We start from the raw sequence: 19,159 nt of genomic DNA, 5'->3' as shown, positions 1-19,159 counted from the left end.
GCAGCGCTGCTTCTGAATGCCTGTTGCTGGAAAGAGGAGCAGAGAGTGCTCTTGCCCTCAGGTCCCAAAGCCACCTGGTTGGATGCTGCATTTGATAGGCCAATCCACCAGGCTCGTCTTCTGTACATTCCTCATATACTTACATTCCAGTGGGCTCTAGGAGGAATAGGTTTGGCAGGCTGTGGAAAAGGGATCACTGAGAAGGAAAAGAAAGCAAGGAGGGGAGGGACTCGAGGAAGGAGGCAGCAAAACCTAAGTGTGGAGAGGAAGGGGCAGAGCTCGGAGCTAGAGCATGCGGGAGGTCGCAAGTTCAATCCCCAGGGAGAGAATTCTGCCAAGCCACTGCTGGTCAGTAGAGGCAGGCCTGAGCTGGGTTAGCCTGTGGCTTGACTGTTTAAGGTGTGTCTTAAGATTGCCGTGAGGCTCATTTGACAGCAGGCCCAAGAATTCGGAGGTTGCAGGCGTGAAGATAAGAATAAACGTCCACAGGCAAACCTGTGGCACTCTGAGGGTTTATTGGGACTTAGCTGCTGAGGGCGAAAGGACACACAGACACTCCCACGTTTCACAGACGAGAACAAAAATAGGCGAGCGAGTCTCTCAGTTCCTGCAACAGCCGTCCCGGCAGAGTCCCCAAAGACTTCCTCGCGAATGGGTCTGGCCAAGTAGCAAACAATAAATTAGAGGTCACCAAAGAGTCTGTTACAGAAGGAGCAGGCGAGGGGGAGAAGCCGGCCTCCCCACTGCCCCTGGGCAGCGTCCGCATCACTGATCCTTCGCTTCTGTGTCGGGATCCATCTCCGTCAGGACACACAAGGCTACGAGCTGGATGAGCCGCGTCATGGAGGCTGCGGAGGGAGGAAAGGGACACGTCAGGTGGAGGCCAGAGAGAGCCGGGGAGCATTTGTGGGGTGGCTGTGCTTTCTCCACGGTCAGAGGCATAAATGCTTCAAAATACCAGTTGCTGGGAAGTACAGGAGGGGGGGAAAGGGGCTCTTGCGCTCAAATCCTGCTTGCAGGCTTCTCATTTGGACATCTGGTTGGCCCCATCCTGAGAACAGGGACTACAGGGGCCATTGGCCTGATCCTGCAGGCTCTACGTCAGTGAGTGAGGCAACTGTTTCTCCAGTTTGCAAATGGGCCCTAGAAAGGTTGGCAACCCCTGCAGTCCAAGCCTCAAGCAGCAGGTGGTTTGGAGGGTTATTGTTAGAATAATAATAATAATAAAAAAATCCCCCTCCAACTCTGCCTATGCATTACAGTCCAATTATGCAACATGGATCCTGCATTTTTAATACAGTCGTACCTTGGTTGTCAAAAGCCTTGGTACTCGGACGTTTTGGCTCCTGAACACCATAAACCCAGAAGTGAGTGTTCCGGTTTGCAAACGTTTTTTGGAAGCCCCTGCAGCCAATCGGAAGCTGAGTCTTTGTTTTCGAGCCATTCCGGGAGTCAAACCGACTCCCAGAACGGATTAAGTTCAACAACCAAGGTACCACTGTAAATATTTCAGGGAGAACCAGCCCAGTTTAAGATGACTGTCGTGTCCCCTCTTACTCATCTCTAGGACTAAATGCACCAGACTCCCTTTGACATTTCCTCATAGGGACTTCGGAGGGTTTGGGTATGTTTAGCCTAGAGAAGACAGTTGATTTAAGAGACAACATGGTAGCTCTCTTCAAAGACCTGAAAGGGGTGTTGGAGAGAAGGAGCACATTTGTTTGCTGTTATCAACATAGTGGGGGGAAGTACAAAGCTCCCTCCGCTATCGGGACCCAATGCTAATTTCTGTTCTGCAGTTTAAGCGTAGTTGTTCTAGCAGTGGAGCAGGGAGAGCTAAGAAGCCATCAGTGAAATGGAGGAGGGTGTTTCTCCCTCTGACTCACCCACAGCCCGGCGCAAGAAGTGGGGCCTCTTCTGCTCAGGCACCCGCACCACCAGGTAGTAGACGGGCAGTCCGGAAGCTGCTATGGCAATGCCAATGGCAGAGTTTATGGGGTCGCTGTAGAGGGGGACGGCTACCAGGAAGACCGTGCAGAGGCAGAAGATGATGGGGAAGATGATGCTGAGCTGGTGGGGAAAGAAAAAGGGGTGTCAAGCAGGCACTTGGCATCTCAAACTACCTCCCAACCTTCACCTCAGGCTCTCCTCCAAAGAACTGAGGGGAAACAAGCTCAGTTCAACGGTTACAGCAGTCTCTTTCCAATAAGCAGCCAGCTGGGTGAGATCATAAGGAAGGAATGAAGGGGGCAGCCATGAACTTTCTTCGCCTCCAGCCGACTAGTCCTCGGGGGTATACTGCACCTGAACATGGAAGCTCTGCTTAGCTACCAGCACAGCAACCACACTGAGAATGCAACAATCCCCTTTCCGGAGCCATCTCAAGCTAACGGTCCTTGCCACATGCTTTTAGAGTGGCTGGGGCAACCCAGTCAGATGGGTGGGGTACAAATAATAAAATTATTACCACTATTATGCAGAGCGAGAGAACTTACTTTTCATCAACTTTTCTCAGCCTTACACTACTACTCTTTTTCTTGGAGTCTGGGGCCCTTGATTTCCAGCACGGAGCTCACTGCTCTGCCTATTAAAGCCATTCTGCCCCATCCCCTCATGGCAGGAATCTCGGCCACAGCGACTACCTGCCCACAGCCATGACGCATTGCAAAGGATGCTAGGCTACGGGCAGAATGCATATGCTCTGCAAGAGAGGCAGCTCGGTTTTAGGAAGGCTCAGTTTTAGAAAGAATCACTGGCTTTTTTATTACGGACCACTTCCTGCTGGCTGGGACCATTGCAAAGGATACTGGACGAGGTGGACTTTAGTCTAATGAAGCAAAGCACTTTGCACCATTCACAGGAAAGGGTGCGTGATCAGCACTGCAGAACGCCTAAATGAGCATTCGAGGGGCAGCATGCATCGTGCCTTGTGAATGTAAGCGCAAAACAGCTGGCTGCGGGATCCTTTCTTTCTTTTTAAAGACGAGTTTTGAGGGTTTTCCCTGCCCTACCTTGAGGGGACGTTCCCTCGACGGCTCCTTCCAGCGTAGGTACAGCTGCCCCGCGATCGACAGGCCCACAAAGAACCAGTAGCTGAAGCTGTAGTAATTGATGAGCTTGAAGATGTCCTCCACGCAGAGGTAGACCAGGGCCATGGCTCCCTGTGATGATGGGGGGGGCGGAATAGATGGTAAGTGGGATCAGCTCTGCTAGGAAGTCAGTGTGTGGTGTCCAAACTTTTTTCAAAGAGGGCCAGATTTGATGAAGTGAAGGCCTGTTGTTGACCTTTTTTTAGGATTGGAGTTGTTGAGGTTCTTTTAGGATTTTACCCCAAGAAATAAACTGCCACAGGGGCCGGATTAAACTGACCAGTGGGCCAGATTAAGCCCCCAGAATGGACTTTGGACATGCCTGGTTAGAGCATCAGACCAGGACATGGGGAACCAGGCTTCAAATCCTCACTCGGCCATGAAGCTCCGTGGGTGACCTTGGGCTGGCCCCTGCCTCTCTCAGCCTAGCCTACCTCTCAGGGCTGTTGTGGGGATTAAACAAGGAGGGGAAGAACCATGTTGAGCTCCTTGGAAAAAAAAGTGAGGCACAGAAATGCAATGAGCAACACAGCGTCCACCGTCTAACCAAACACATAGACACATCTCTCCCTGAAGACTGTGACTCTGTGAACTCGGCCCTTCCAAAAAGGGCCACCCACATTCTCCCCACAAGATCTCCCAGGACTGCAGGTTTGTGCTATTCTGGGTGCTGACTCATGGCGCTTGATCCCCCGTCTTCCTTCCTGGAGCTGAGGGCAGCTGCCTTGGTGGTTTCTAGGATAGTCTCGCATCCAAGACCCAGCCCTGTTCGCCTCACAGATGGAGCGATGTCTAGGCTGCTGTGGTCTGCGGAGAAAAGCCGCTCCGCACGAACTCAGAGCAGGGCTTTTGGTGCGGCTGCCCCTATTCCGTGGAAGAGCATTCCTGTCGAGATAAGACAGGTCCCACAGCCTGCAGTTTCGGGAAATTTCTTCACTTAAGCTTTCCCAGCAGTTAGAATAGATCACTGCCATGGGACGTCTGGTTTATATTGTTTTACATTTGCCTGGTGTTCCTTTCGGTTGTTTTAACCATTTTTATTGTATCTTGCACATCGCCTTGGAAGGGAGTTATTACAGTGGAACCTCGGTTTTTGAACGTAATCCATTCCGGATGTCCGTCCGACTTCCAAAACGTTCGAAAACCAAGGATCAAAGGGCTGGCTGCAAAGTCAATAGAAAAAAAAAATGAAAAACGCGCCTCAGATGCCTTTTGACTTCCAAGGCGCGTTCGAAAACAGAAGCGTTCACTTCCGGGTTTTCGGTGTTTGGCTCTCAAAAGGTTGCCCAGAAGGCAATGCGGCCCTCAGGATGAAAACGGTTCCTTTTCTACCCCTGCTGCAGATACTGTGGGATGGGATTCTGAATAAATAGGCATATGGTTCCTCTCTCTCTCTCTCTGTGTGTGTGTGTGTGTGTGTGTGTGTGTGTGTGTGTGTGTGTGTGTTCATTCACAGGGGTTTTTTAATTGAAATGCAGCAGTCCAATAAATGAGCTTGCATTCCAAAATATTTGATCAGTAACAAATTCAGTTTTCCCCATCCCATCTAAGCCGATTAAGAGATCAGGGCGGCAGTCTTTAGCCAGTGAACCTGGGGAGATCTGTCGTCTCCCACTGCACAAGGCTGCCAGGAGCTACAAAAAGCCCTTTTTTGCTTTTTGCTTTGTTGGAAGACTTGGCTTCCCTTCCTCCCCTGCCATGCAGACGAGGGTGTTCTCCCCGGCTACCCAGGACTTACGTTAAAAAGCAGTGCTGGCACAGGCGTGAACCGCTCAACGTGGATCATGCAGATGGCATCAGGCAAGTGCCCCTCGCGGGAACCAACGAAAAACAACCTGGCAAGAGCGAGGGAGCGTAAGGAAGCTGCTGGCTGAGGCAGAGCAGAATTGTCCTAGCTGGTGACCAAGACCCACAGAGGGGCAGGGCAAGGGGTCAGGCTGCCCCCCCCCCCGGGGACTGGCACAGTTCCCAGAATCCACTGTGTCAATTCTTCAAAAGAACAAGAGAACGGACACTACAGACAAGGGAACTGGCCTTTCCCAAAGCACTTCCACAGCCCAGACTCCTGCAGTCCCTCTTCCACTGCTTAACTTTACTGGTGGGGTTTTCTCTGAGAGACAGATGTATATTTGGCACTCAGCGAGGTTTGCCATACCCGCAGGGTGGCACAACGCCTCCTCCAGTGAAGTAAAATTAGGGCAGATTCAGCTCCATTTTGCCACCAACAGTGGGTGAAGAACAGCCGTCATATGGCTAGCATCCACACTGACAGCCTTACCCCTAGTTTCCTGGGATCCCAGGTGAGTTTCTGAGGGTCAATCCAGGCATTTATTTTTTCTCATACGTGAGAAGCTTTACCACGTGGGGGAAGACTTCCGTGCAAGACAGAATTTTGCACAAAAGTGGAAAGTTACCTAGTTTCTAAACTAGGCCTCTCTGGCATGCTGACCTTTCCCCCCTCCCAAATGTGGTTGACGGTTCCTCTGGTGAAAATGAGTAGGTGTTAATCCATTCATGGAAGAGCTCCAAAATTACATTTTGAATGACTCCCAGGGCTGGGAGTGGACTGGCGTGGGCCAATCTGAACGTTTTCCATGGTTTATTTCTGAAGATCATGGGCACAAGTAAAAGTTGGCATAATTTGATATAGAAGGAGATCTCCGTTATGAACTTTCTTGACCCTGGTACAACTCCTTATCATGAACATGTCATGTAAGGCTTCCTGACCTTCTTAATACTTTAGGTAAAGGCTAGCACAGTAATCTGGTGTTACCAGCAAAATTTAATTTACGCCTCCTGTAAAAAGAGATAAACTCGGAACTCAGGAAACAAACAAGATAACCAGTCTTGTAATTTCTAACTAGGATTATGTTCTTTCAAGTCCCAATTATGCAGGGTAAACAAAATAGGGAAATAGGCAGGAAACTGTAGGAAGAGACAACAGAATAGGAAGGTAGGTAATCTAACAAATCACTCATCCCAAAGACCTTGTCCCCTCAATGTTGAGAATGCATTGGCTCAAAACAGCACTTACACCCTAAGATTTTCAATGGTTAGTGAGATATTAAAAGCACCAACATCGGTCCCTTTTGACTCTACACGGTCAAAGACCAGCCTGACACTAGGAGTCATGATAGGACAGGTATACATTTCCCCTCACCTTTCTTGTTTTGTTTTTTATTCTAGGTTCTGTGGCAAAATTGTCACACTCACGTTCTTTAGGCTTTGGGGAATAGTTTGGGATTCTTTTACTCTACAAGTTGCTGCCCACTTATATTGCAACTCTGCTGCCTGAAGCAACATTTATACGCTCTGTCTCTCATGTAATAAACCATGGGTAGGCAAACTAAGGCCCGGGGGCCGGATCCAGCCCAATCGCCTTCTAAATCTGGCCCACGGACGGTCCAGGTATCTGCGTGTTTTTACATGAGCGGAATGTGTCCTCTTATTTAAAATGCACCTCTAGGTTATTTGTGAGGCCTGCCTGGTGTTTCTACATGAGTAGAATGTGTGCTTTTATTTAAAATGCATCTCTGGGTTATTTGTGGGGCATAGGAATTTGGTCATTATTATTTTTTTCAAAATATAGTCCGGCCCTCCACAAGCTCTGAGGGACAGTGGATTGGCTCCCTGCTGAAAAAGTTTGCTGACCCCTGTTATAATCCAAACTTTCTTTACTGTTCTTGCATGAGAACTTCTCGTGGGCAAACACATATTCATAGCAAACACACATGTGAACTCTAGCGGAAGGTCCAAAACCTCTCGGAAGTGTGTGTAGGAATGCACACGAGTGCCGGGCAGGCATGTGGGTTCAGACACACAACTTTATAACGGGAGATGCATGCAGGTTACCTGGAAGCCGCTAAAATGGAAGCGTTCAGGCCCCCAAAGCAGGACAGGGCAACAGCAAGCGGGATCGTCCAGTTCATAACTCCAAATACTTGATCGGCAAAGGTCTGGAAGGAAGAGGACATGAGAAGAAAATGAGTTGGTGAATGCCTTGCAGGGGGTTTCTAGTTCAGTGGTGCCTCGCAAGACGAAATTAATTCGTTCCGCAAGTTTTTTCGTCTTGCGAGTTTTTCGTCTTGCGAAGCACGGTTTCCCATAGGAATGCATTGAAAATCAATCAATGCGTTCCTATGGAGACCGTCCGGGGACAGAGGGGAAGCGCCACGTGCCTTCCCCTCTGTCCCCGGACCTGTTTAAAGCAAGGGGCGGGGCAGCGGGGAGAATCGCGCGCGCCTTCCCCTCTGTCCCCAGAGATTGCGGGGCTGGCAACTGGGAGAAGCGATCTTCTCCCCGCCGCCCCTTGCTTCAAAAGAGGTCCGGGGACAGCGCGGAAGACGCGCTGCGCTTCCCTGCTATCCCCGGAGCTTGCGGGGCAAGCTTCGTTTTGCGAAGCAAGCCCATAGGGAAATGCGTCTTGCGAAGCGGCTAAGAAAACGAAAAACTCCTTCGTCTAGCGAGTTTTTCATCTTCCGAGGCGTTCGTCTTGCGGGGTACCACTGTATAAACTTCATTCCCAACTCAACAAGAGACTACTTGCGGCTGTCCTCCAAGAGGCTGAGGCGGGAAGAATGCAACTCATTGCGAATCATTGCAACAAAATTGTTCATGAATTGCCCCTCTGTTACTTCACACTGTACTAATGTCCCTTTGAAGTTGTTCTTTTGAGTAAATGATCAACGCTAATGGCCCTCCATGGACCAGCCAACTGGATTCCAAAGTGACTTGTCGTTTGGGGGCGGGAGGAAGAGGGAACGGGATCTACTCACCACGGCCACAGCGTCGCTTGTTAATATCTCCGTCTTGCTCAGCACTGTGTAATACGCCACATTGGTCATGATGTAGATCACTGTGACGATGGGCATTGAGATGCCTATGGAAAGGGGAAGGTTCCTGAGGAATGGCAGTGAGGAAAAACAGTGTTAACTCCCTTCCACCGCCCACTTCGTACTTCCCTTGGCACTACTCCTGCAACCCGGTCATGCCCAGGGCTAGCAGAATACACATTACCACCCAGAGGCCCTAGAAAGCTGCTTTGCAAAGCCCAGTTCCCAGAATCCCCTGCTCCCCAAGACCCAGTTCCCAGAATCCCCTACTCCCCAAGGCTCAGCTCCCAGAATCCCCTGCTCCCTAAGTAGCCTAAGAAACTCTGTGTCACCCTTGGCTTCCTTTATTTTCATTTGCCTGCTGTACTAAAGAATATTGAGAAAATTATTACCAGGCGGCGGAGCAGGGTGTTAAATGAAAAAATGCTCCAGCTAAGCAGAAAATACAGTGCTTGACTCTGCAGACTCGCTTTGCTGTGATGAAAATTGCAAGACTGCCACCTCCTCCCTCTTAAGCCAAGCTATTATTTGATTCAATCAAATCAACATTTCTGCAGAGATCCCTTTAAACAATTCTTTAGCCGAAAGTGGATTTTTAGATTACAGCTTGCTCTGCAAAACCCAATACATTTTATGCTAGGCTTCACGCAGCATCCCCCTTCACTGCCAAGCCCACGGCAGGACCCAGGAAGCCGGCTGAACCTCTCTCAGCCGTCCCCGGACTGTGATGCAATGACCAGCTGTGGCAACTAGATGGCAGAACTCCTCCACAAGAGCCCATCGCAGACAAAGCCCCTTAAAATGAGGAAAGGAAATTCAGCTACTTATAGAATTGGAAGGGATCACTGGGGTTCTGCCACCACAACTCCATCACACACACCCATATTTTCTTTTCTCATTTTTTGAGACTGTATGATGTGCTTTCAAGTACGCAAGAGGGAGAGCTTTCGCTCAGCTGTTTTAAAAACAACTCTCCAGGCAAAGTATGGAGAAGACCCTTATCCATTTCTCTGCAACAGAAAGCCCAAGACTTCTTTGCAGGAGAAGCAGGGAGGGAGGCAGTACTTAAGGCTAGTCAGTTTCAATTCCTTTAGAAGCAGAGCACAGATTTTAAGGAGGGAACAGTGTTGCTTGTCCCTAGGGATGTCACAGGCGCTGTCCAATAGGTCCCTGCAGCCTCATCCCACACAAAATGCCAAAACACAACGGTCTCGCTAGCTGAGGATGAAAGCCACGCTTTTCTCTGCAAATGCTGACCTTTCAGGGTTCTTGATTTCTTCGGTGACAAAATTGAGGGTGTCCCATCCCGAGTAGGAGAAGAGGGCAGAGTACAGGGCAAGCGCAATGTCCCCCGTGTGCCAGGAGGATCCTTCAAAAGGGTCTGCAAAGTTCTGCGAATGTCCTACATGGAAAGATAACCACACTTGGGTCAATCAGTCAACTTCTAGTTGCAATGAAAAAACATCCTGCCTGAGGAAAATTGGAATGGGTACAAAAGTCCCATCTGTGGTGCTGACACACTGTTCCCTAGCGCAAGCCATCGCTAGATGCTCGCAGCTGTCAGGCGAAAATTGTTCAGGTGCAAACGAAAGCCCACAAAGCCACAAGATGCGGGAAAGTGGGCTGTGGGTCTGTCTGGGTTTGGGCTTTGGGTTCAAGTCTCGCCTCAGACGTGGGTTCAGTGAGTTGCCTGGAGTGGACCACTAACTCTCAGCTTTCCCACTGCGGAACGGGCACAGAGGCCTACACCGAAAGGCTGTGAGGTCGAAACACAGTAAAGGTCAAGAAGGCTCCAATGCTTCTATGCCTATGTGCATCAAAAGTGCCATGTCCGTCCGTTCTAAACCTTAATGTGAAGGGAGGGCAAGAGGGGAGAGACCAGGGGTAGAGATGGGAGTACCTTGCCCGATGCGGACCACGCCGGCGATGATCACGGCAATGAGAGCCAGCACTTTGGCGTAGGTGGACAGATCCTGCACCCGCGTGCCCCATTTCACATAGGCGCAATTGACAAAAGTGAGGAGGCCTGGAAGAGAAAACAAGACAGAAGTCATCCCATGGCAAGGGGCCCTTGGATTACACAAGCCCCCTCCACCCTAGACCATCCACATACACAGCAAAGTCCCACTGAATCCTTCCCTTCTCCAATTTCAAACGTATATCCAATACGGAAATATAAATGCATGCCTAAGCGGCTGATTCCTAAAAGGGGAAAAGAGAAAGAAAGAGAGGAGAGGGAGAGGGAGAAATGGACGCAGCTGCCCAGTAATTTTTCTGCTGGACTCCATTTTATTTTCTCAGTGCAGAGGTGGGAAAACATTGGGGGGGGCAGCCCAAGGGACACATTTCCCTGTAGAGAACCTCCTGGGGGCCACTCCCAGTCGTGGGCGGGGCCAGTGGCAAAAGTGGGTGGAGCAACAGGTGCAACTCTTCTAAAGTATGAATCAGAGTTTTTTACCTCTCTCTACCCAGGCAAACATGAGGCAACATCGCAGATCAAGGCCAAGATCCAGCCAGGCAAAAGCCCTCAAGGATAAGAGAGAGCAGGGTTGCAGTTTGGGGAGAGTTCTGAGAACTGGACAGAGAGGCCTGGAGGGTCACGCTTCGCCTGGAGGGACTGAGGTCCTCGGTTGCTCCAAACGGGGAGCAAATAAAACAAAAGGTACAGAAGTCTAGTGCCGTTGGACCAAACCTTCCATGGCGTCCTCACGCAAATGGGGTGGCTGCACCCCTAGAGTGACCTGGTGAAGGAGGAGACTCCCTGACCCCTTAACTGCCCCACTTTTGAGAGCCAGTGTGGTGTAGTCGTTAAAAGCGATAGACTCATAATCTGGGGAACAGGGTTCGCGTCTCCGTCCTCCACATGCAGCTGCTGGGTGACCTTGGGCTAGTCACACTTCTCTGAAGTCTCTCAGCCCCACTCGCCTCACAGAGTGTTTGTTGTGGGGGAGGAAGGGAAAGGAGAATGTTAGCCGCTTTGAGACTCCTTAGGGTAGTGATAAAGTGGGATATCAAATCCAAACTCTTCTTCTTTTGTGGGTCTCTTGGGCGTGAGTTGCTATTAACAGAAGCCTCTCTGCAAGGGTGTGTGTTGTCTGTCTTGTGATGCACAAGGCCGTGGCTGGCATGTGTACTCCTGGAGGAATTGCAAGGAGGCACTGCAGCCCTGGGTCCAAAGGTTAGCCATCTCTAGTCTAGGACCAGGCACAAAGGAGGACAGACACACACACCCCACACCACTATGACCCTCTCACATGCACCCCTTCTCCTAGATGTGAGAAAGAGTGTGTATTCACAAGATATCACTGGGAGACAAAATCTGAATCCTGACTCTCTGCGATTTTAAAGGGTGGGGAGGTGTTTCCCTGGACCCCGCTACTTGCTTGGCTTCTGTTTATTCCCATGGAAAATGAATGCAGCTGCTGAGCTCAGTCCAATCATAGCCCTGGCCTGCCAGTCCTACTTCCTTCCTGGGTTGTGATGCAAGACCGAGCGAAAAAGAGAGCGAAAGTAAGCGTTGGGAAATGGCTTGTCAGCAAACGAGTCTAGCAAGGATGCTAGATGGGTCAGCCTTGGCCCAAAAGGAACGCATTGCCCCAGCTAAAAGGCGACCTTCATTCCCCTCGTTTCCTGCGTGTGTGAGATCTGATAGATACATGGCGCCCAAGAGTTGGAGCAAAAGATGGAAAGGGGGTGGGGGTGGGACACAGGGCACAGGGTCTATCACCTATTCCTAGTCCTAAGAAGGAGTGGGGTCTGCCTAGGTCTCAGGTTCCATCCCTGATGGCATTTCCAGGCAGAACTGAGAGAATGCGCCTTTGCCCTGTGATAGGAATTTTGAGGTCTTAGATATATGTTAAATGTTCATAAGTGTACCAACCAAGCACGTACATAGATCAGCACAGGAAGACCGACCTGAAACCATTTTGATTCCCAAACTGAGCAAATGTTTTCTCTGCAAGGCCAAAGGAAAATGGAAAAGCCTCCCCATTGTCTTTTCCTTCACAAATCCTGTCTTAAGGACACATTTAAGGTATGAATAGGGTGTGAGCCTGTGAACTGGCTCAGGAACTAAGTATTTATCATTACAAAAGACTGGCCAGGCTCCCCAGGGTATCCAATCAAGTAAGCAGGGTATCCATTCAAGGAACCTGCCAGACAGGAGATAAACAATGACAGGAGAAAAACAACATTCAAATTTCTAATTTAGACCGCCTTTTCTGTGATGTAGGCATGATGTATCTGGGGGGGGGGGGTCTTGAGCTACACCCCTTCTGCAATGGATGTATGATGTATGGAGGGCTGGTCTTGAGCTCCAGGTCAGGGAATTTAAAATGTCTATATAAGGGCTATATGGTTGGATAGTGTTCGCGAAGCTACCAGCATGAGTTTGACCAAACTACGGGAGGCAGTGGAAGACAGAAGTGCCTGGCGTGCTCTGGTCCATGGGGTCATGAAGAGTCGGACACGACTAAACAACAACAACAACAACAACAACAACATATAAGGGCAGGCACACCTTGGTTCTGGGTCCTCCTCCATCCTCCTGCATGTGAGGGGAGCACCCTGTTGCAACAGATCAATAAAGATCAGGCTTACTAGCTGCTTTGCTTCTCAATATTCTCTGGTTGGCCCCTGTTATTTTCTCCTACCAATAGGGAACCTACGTAGGGACTATATGGGCTCTTGGATACCCCATAAGGGGAAAAGGGCAGATTTTGTTTACAACAGCCCGAAACCTTGCTGGCCGTCAGTGTTCGCAATGAGTCAGGCAGATCCCAGCAGCCTGATTTGGTTTAAGGCAGCTCCTGGTCTTTTTATGTCTGAAGGCAGGTGTTTCGGCTGCGGGGACGGACCTTTTCCACCTTCCCTTCTGGCTTCTAGACACAGACATGCACCCACCATGAATCGTTGAGGAGGATGCAAAGCAGAGCTGGTGGTTCTGCAGGCTGAGAAGCTTGGGGGACCCCCTCCGCATCCTAGCCCCTCATAAAAAAGGTAACATTCACAAAACCAAACAACATGGGCAAACATAACAAGGATTGTGGCTAATGCACAAACGATCATCCAGAGTTTGAATTAAGAGGGAGGGAGATGGGACTTCCTCGAGAGGAGGTGGAGAAGTTGGTTGTTTATCCCTTTCCGGCTCCTGGCACTCTGATCACCTTTATCTTTATGTTTATTCCAGGAACAAGTTGTTATGACTCAAGGGGCTGTGTGGGACTCAGCTTTCTACCAGACGCCCAAACCCGGCAGGAGGGTGATGTGAGACATGGGGCAGGGGGGCTCAAAGAAGGTTCCCCCCACACACACTTTGTACCTTTTCCCCTTGGCTCCAGGGTGTGGATGGAGCTTTCCTATTGGCAGGAGTGGGGGGAACTGGGGACACCTTGCAAACAACGGCTCTGCTTCTTTATAAACAAGGCCATAAATTCCTCTCTCTTATCAGGCGGGTGACATGCTCTGAACAGAGAAAACCACACATACTGTGAGCTGAACTCACTTGCACATGGCTCCAGCAATTCCCCAAGCATGAAGCAGCCCAGTTTCCCCAGTTCAGGGGAGGGGTGGGACCAAGGCCATCTCAAATCCACCTTTTCTGTCCCAGCCTAGTCTCCAAATAATCTCATCTGAGGCTAGATGTGACCCAGCCTAAAATGGAAGCATTGTGTGTGAACAAGCCCCTTGGGCTCCAGACATCTGGGGCAGAAGGGGACAGAACTACCCTTCCTAATATTCTTCCAACCCATTAAGAAAAGGAAGTCTAATGGTTCACCCCACTTCCACCTAGAAATACACTTGCAGGAGTGCTGGCTGCTACTTCCTGCAGCTGGCTGCCTGACAGCAAGGGTGCCACAGAGCATGAACAGAGGGCACTTTCCTCATCAAAGAGAGGCAGCTTTCCTCTTCAAAACAGACCTGAGTCTCAGCATTAGGAGCCTGGCCTTAAGGATGGCATTCTGGACAAGCCAGTGGGAATCTCACACCAGGAGACAATCATACATCACATCCACACAATACATTTAATGATCATGTTTCACCCACCCACACAAAGGATCCTGGGAACTGTAGTTTGCAATGGGCACCGGGAACTGCAGCTCTGTGAGGGCTAAACTGCAGTTCCCAGGATTCTATGATGTGGGTGTGAGCTCCCAGCACATCTAGGGCAAGGCAGCTATTAAGAAGAGGGCATCCTTGAGCAAGGACCGCATCCTCGAGAGATCTCACTATAGAAACCTTAAGAAAGGTTCTCTTTCTATCTCTGATTTTCAGCTTCAACATCATTAACTACAAACCCCTAAATTTGAGATACCCTCCATACCTTTTGTAGGGTTTTGCAGTCGTTTTGTAAGGTTGTGTCGGGCAAATCCCACGTTTTGCAGGGCTCCCCAAACTGAGTAATTGGTACATCAAACCAGGGTTCGTAGTTAATACAGAGAAATGTGACGTTGTCCCGATTCATAACATAACCTGTGCCAATGTTTCATGGTCGTTTTGTAGTGCGAACCCCATGGGTTTGTAGCGTGAACCCCATGGTTTGTAGTGCCCCCCTCAAACTAAGTAATTGATACTCAAACCAGGGGCATCCCCCATAAACTCCAACATTGTCCCATTCACTTGCCCTATAAGAGGTTTGGGGGGGAATCCCAAATTTAGGGGTTTGTGGTTAATGAATCTTTCAGCTTCTACGTCTGTGAAATGGGGATTACTACACTGGCCTAACTTACAGACCTTTTGCTTCGGAGTTAGCATTTGCGAAGAACTGAGCAGCTGGGCAGCAGCAGGGAGGGGCACATAATCCTCTGCTCTAACCTTCTCCCGGCACCCTTTGCTCGAAGACTCACAGGGCTTGTGGGGTGCTCTCAGCTAGCTTCCCATCACCGCCGGCATTCGTGCCTGACCTCGTGCCTCCCTCAGCTGTCACATTCCTGTGTGTTGCAACAGGAGCGGTTTCGGGGAGCCTGACATTGCGTTTCTCGCCAGCTGGATCTGGACAACAGCTGCCGACTCAGCACACTGCCCGTCTCCCAGCTGAAGTCACTCATTTCCTGAGAGAGACCCAGAATTACCCGCAGGGTTAGGAGGAACGGAGAGCCGAGAGGCCCCGGAGGAGAGGCTCATGCCAGGTTTAGACACCACTGATGGATCACCAGACCATGAGTCAGAAAGGCTTGATGTGAAAGCGGTGTCACTCTGAGCATGTGCAGAGTGTCTGTCCCTCCCCACCGATCAAATACACGCACCTGACTCAGTCCAAGGCAACAGGTGGCAAAACCCAGTCCCAAACAGCCTCAAGCGGGCACGGACTTGCCCAGATGAAAACAGTTTAGCTTTTAACCAACTCATCTTCCATAAAGCAGAGACTCAGGACCCCCTTCATTCTTCCTGGAGACCACCCTAGAGCTCCAGCGGAGGAGAATGAGGCTGGGTGGGCTTCAGGGTCCCTTCCAACTCTACACTTCTATGATTCTATCTCTCCATCTTGGAGGTACAAGGTTAACTTCTAACAAACAGGCAGCTGATAAAGGCTGTGGAGCCCTGGCGAGGCAGTAATTATACTTTTCTCTTTTATGTCTAACTAGAGGAGTGAGATGTATTGTGGGCAAGGGGAGCTAGAAGCCGGGCCTTATCTGAGATAACAGCCATATCTATTGGTTATACCCAGTAACCCCTCCCCCCCCTCAAATTCTGCTCCCCTGCCCTGCCGCCCCTTCCAAAGCAGAGAGGGGAGTGGTACTCCCATAGCTAAAGGCATGTTGTGGGTGTCAGAATTCCTGGGTCCATCCCACGCCCAGTTCCAGAAGCTCAAGGTGGAGCTTTGGCAAAGCACAAAGTCTGAAGCTTCCCTTATGCCGGAGATTCAAAACCATTGCCAAGGAAGGAAAGAGTTTCCCAGAACTGGGAAGGAAAGGTCGCAGCAGAGAAAGATAAAGGAACAATGGGAGATTAGATAAGTTGGGGGAAAGAGCTACCTTTCAGCCCACCTGAGGCTGAATCAGCTCAGGCACTGCCAGAGCTTTTTAACTTTTCTTTTCAAACAGCAACTCATGCCCCCCCCCCTCCCAACAAACTTCACACAGCCTCGCTTGGTTCCCCCAAATACTTTCCCCACAGTTCCCGCTTGCAGTCTCACTCACAGATGCAGACGGCAGCCAAGAGTCGGCCTGCCAGGTAAGGCGCCTCGCAGGACGGGAACACGGGTTGCACCAGGTAGTTGGCGAACGTGATGGCAATGACAGCCTGGCTGGTGGGCTCAATGATGAGGAGAGAAGTCCACAGGCGGATGAAGGCCGGCAGCTGCCCAAAGGCCTCCAAGATGTAGGCGTAGCTGGCTCCCGATTTTTTGATGGTGGTGCCCAGTTCTGCATAGCACAGGGCCCCAAAGACAGAGAACAGCCCTCCCACGGCCCAGACCACAAGGGAGAGGCCGTACGAGTCACTGTACATCAGCACGCCCTTGGGCGAGACGAAGATGCCCGAGCCGATCATGTTGCCCACGATCAAGCAGACCCCGTTGAGCAGGGAGATTTCCTTCTTCAGCTTCATGGAGTCATTGGGAGACGTGGCGGAGGAGTCCTCGAGGGGCTGGCGGGAGGAGGTCCCGTTGGGTACTGAGTTGGCCGGCAGCTCATCCTGAGGAGTCGCCTCATAGCGGGTGGTCTTGGCCATAGCTTGGCAAGAAGAGGAACGGTTCTGTTATAATTATTATTATTATTATTAATCACCTGCCCTACAACCATAAGGCCTCCCAGGGCAGGTTGCATCATTGAAACGTAACATTAAAAACCATTTGAGACGATTTACAATCATACAGATAAAAATATACACCTCAAGTGTCAAAAGCCAGGGTAAGGAGGGGTGTCTTCAGCCTTCAGCATCCTCCAGGAGCTGTATAATGAAGGTGCCAGAAACACGTCTGTGGGGAAGAAGACCCACGCCTTAGGGGTTCACCAGAGATCATGTCCTCTCCTGGCCTGCTACTCCACCTACACCCCAGCCTCAGAGCGGGGAGGAACTACCAAGAGGACCCTTTCTGCCCATCTTAGCATCTAAGAGGGTCAGGATGTAAGCAATCTTTCAGGTGTTTTGGGACCTGAGGCATTTGAGCTCTAGGCCATCTTGCACTCTTGCACCTGGTACATTTCGAAACCAAGAAGATGGGTTTGTCTCTTGCACGTTAAAGGCAGCGGTTCCCAAACTCCTTAACAACTTGAAGAACGCTCTCCCGTTTCTGCTGTACTCATGGCACATTTTGCTAATATAAAGCAGTAGCTCTAGGAGGTACAACACCCAAAAAGATGGTGTTCTCTTCCAGGAGGCGCAGGTTGTGACAGGGCACTGGGAGAAAAGAGGTTGGGGGTGTAAGTTGGCATGCACAGGCAGGAAGGAAACCGGACAATAGTGCCTCTACTTTCCCAGGGGGCGGGGAGCATGCTATCCCAGGAGACAAACAAGTGCTAGCAGCAGGCAGATGTCTCTCTGCCTCCCAGATACTGGGACCCAGGGCCTGGTTCTTACCTCTTTATTTGCCTGGAGAACTGCAAAGAATGAGCACTAGAACCTCGATCCTCATTTCTGGAAGGCGAGTCCAGCAAGCGAGTTTGGGGCACTGAGGTTACCTAGGCACTATCTCTTAAATCTGAACAGCCCAAACAGGTAATGGTTGGGTAATCTTAAGAGGCTGGGAGCTAGTCACTGTAGATTTCCTCTTCTGCCCAGGGAGAGGTGTTTGGGGGGTGGAGAATGCCGGGGGCTGGGAACCAGGAAAAGAGAGGGTGGGTTTCAGCTTTGAGAGAGCAGTTCTGGGGCTGGATTCCCACCCACCTCCCACACAATATTATTAGGGGACAGAAAGGGGCATATAGATGGGGATGATGGGAAAGAGAAACTGACAGATACTCACAGTCCACAGCGCAGTTCCTCCTCCTGCTCTGTCGTCTTATCCCCACACCAGCTTAAGAATAAAGAGACAGAAGCTGCCAGAACAGCACTTTTAACATGAGGAACTAACCAGGGTTGCCGGGGGCGGGGTGAGGGGGGTAAAGGAGGGTGAGCCATTGACCGAGTCCAAGGTCCGTCTGGTGCCAGGTGGGGGCAGGAGGAGTGCTATGGGAGATAAGAGGACTGGCAGTGCCTCTGGGGCACCCCATGGCTGAGCCATCCAAGAAGTGGCTTCCTGCAGGAACGTCTCGTGCATGTGCACCCTCGCAAACGGCGCTATCAGTTTCCCGCAGCAGCCCCCTCATGCATCCTGTGAGACGTCAAGCCTCTCAAGTCACACAGGGCGCCTCTTCAGAGACAAAGAGACCTGTGGGAATCGGCAGCTTGTTCAAAATGAAAAAGTTATCAGCCCTGAAGGCAACCAAGCCTGTCAGATTGGTTCAAGATGAAAATCTCGCCACCATTCTTGCATTGCAGGGGGTTGGACTAGATGACCCTCAAGGGTCCCTTCCAACTATGCAGTTCTATGATCCACAGACTTAACCTTCGCTTCTGATAGTAGTAGTTGGGAGTTGGAGCAGGGGAGTTGTTGTTTTCACAACTTGACAAGTGAATGGCAAGTGGGAATCCCAAACTTCAAATGTTATCTTTTCCTAGATTGTATAAATCACACGCAATGGCAACTTTCCAAGCCACACCAGACTCTTCTTCAGACAGAAAAAGTCCTGTGCGACTCTTGACAATTGCTACACAACACACACCCTGCATCTTGGCTACTTGCAAGTCGTTTTCTGGATAAAATGAGCCGCACATTATTCCACGTTTGCAAATCATATAATGGCTTTGAATCAGGCTGCAACCCTATGCACACCTACCTGGGAATAAGCTTAATCGAATTCAATGGGACACGAACAGGATTACACTGCAAGAGCGCAATCCTTTGTACACTTCCCTGGGAGCAAGCCCCGTTCAATAAAGAGCGTGGGACTGAGGACCTAGCAAGTATACACAGGATCACGCTGTAAGAGAATTAGGACAAGAGCAGCAGGGGAGGGGTTCACCCTGTTAAATTAACACCCCGACCCCACCCCTGTGGCTACATTTAGGGCTGCCATCTTTTTCACTGGCTGTGCTCCTGCGCCTTTTATTTCAGTTGTATCACAGGCAGAAACACGCATTGATTTGGCTTCACTGAAATGCAAGGGGGTTTGGGCTCCAGTTATCATGCATGAGGAGTCCACTTGCATGAACCATACATGCACGACTGTTCAATATATATCAGATCACAATTTATAA

At 50.3% G+C, this 19,159-nt stretch overlaps 1 protein-coding gene across 3 annotated transcripts; it reads right to left on the bottom strand.

Moving 5' to 3' along the window:
* Positions 1–470: 470 nt before the first annotated feature.
* Positions 471–18,169, bottom strand: SLC7A7 (solute carrier family 7 member 7). Of its 3 annotated transcripts, XM_083471028.1 has the most exons (11): positions 17,826–18,168; positions 17,441–17,675; positions 16,060–16,593; positions 9,822–9,947; positions 9,179–9,323; positions 7,865–7,988; positions 6,942–7,045; positions 4,828–4,924; positions 3,012–3,161; positions 1,887–2,070; positions 471–848 (listed from the first exon to the last, which is right to left on the bottom strand). In XM_083471028.1, exons 3-11 carry the CDS (start codon positions 16,589–16,591, stop codon positions 766–768), a joined length of 1,545 nt encoding a protein of 514 aa, XP_083327154.1. In that variant the 5' UTR covers positions 16,592–16,593; positions 17,441–17,675; positions 17,826–18,168; the 3' UTR covers positions 471–765. The 3 variants fall into 3 exon arrangements, with proteins under 3 accessions (XP_083327154.1, XP_083327153.1, XP_083327152.1); XM_083471027.1 differs by lacking the exon at positions 17,441–17,675 and having other exon boundaries at positions 16,060–16,615; positions 17,826–18,169; XM_083471026.1 differs by lacking the exon at positions 17,441–17,675 and having other exon boundaries at positions 17,826–18,163.
* Between the last annotated feature and the right edge of the window lie 990 nt (positions 18,170–19,159).

This window comes from Podarcis liolepis (assembly GCF_965112155.1).
Source record: "Podarcis liolepis genome assembly, chromosome: 13".
NCBI lineage: Eukaryota > Metazoa > Chordata > Lepidosauria > Squamata > Lacertidae > Podarcis > Podarcis liolepis.
The sequence above is the reverse complement of the archived record's forward strand: the minus strand, read 5'-3'. Positions and strand labels throughout refer to the sequence as shown.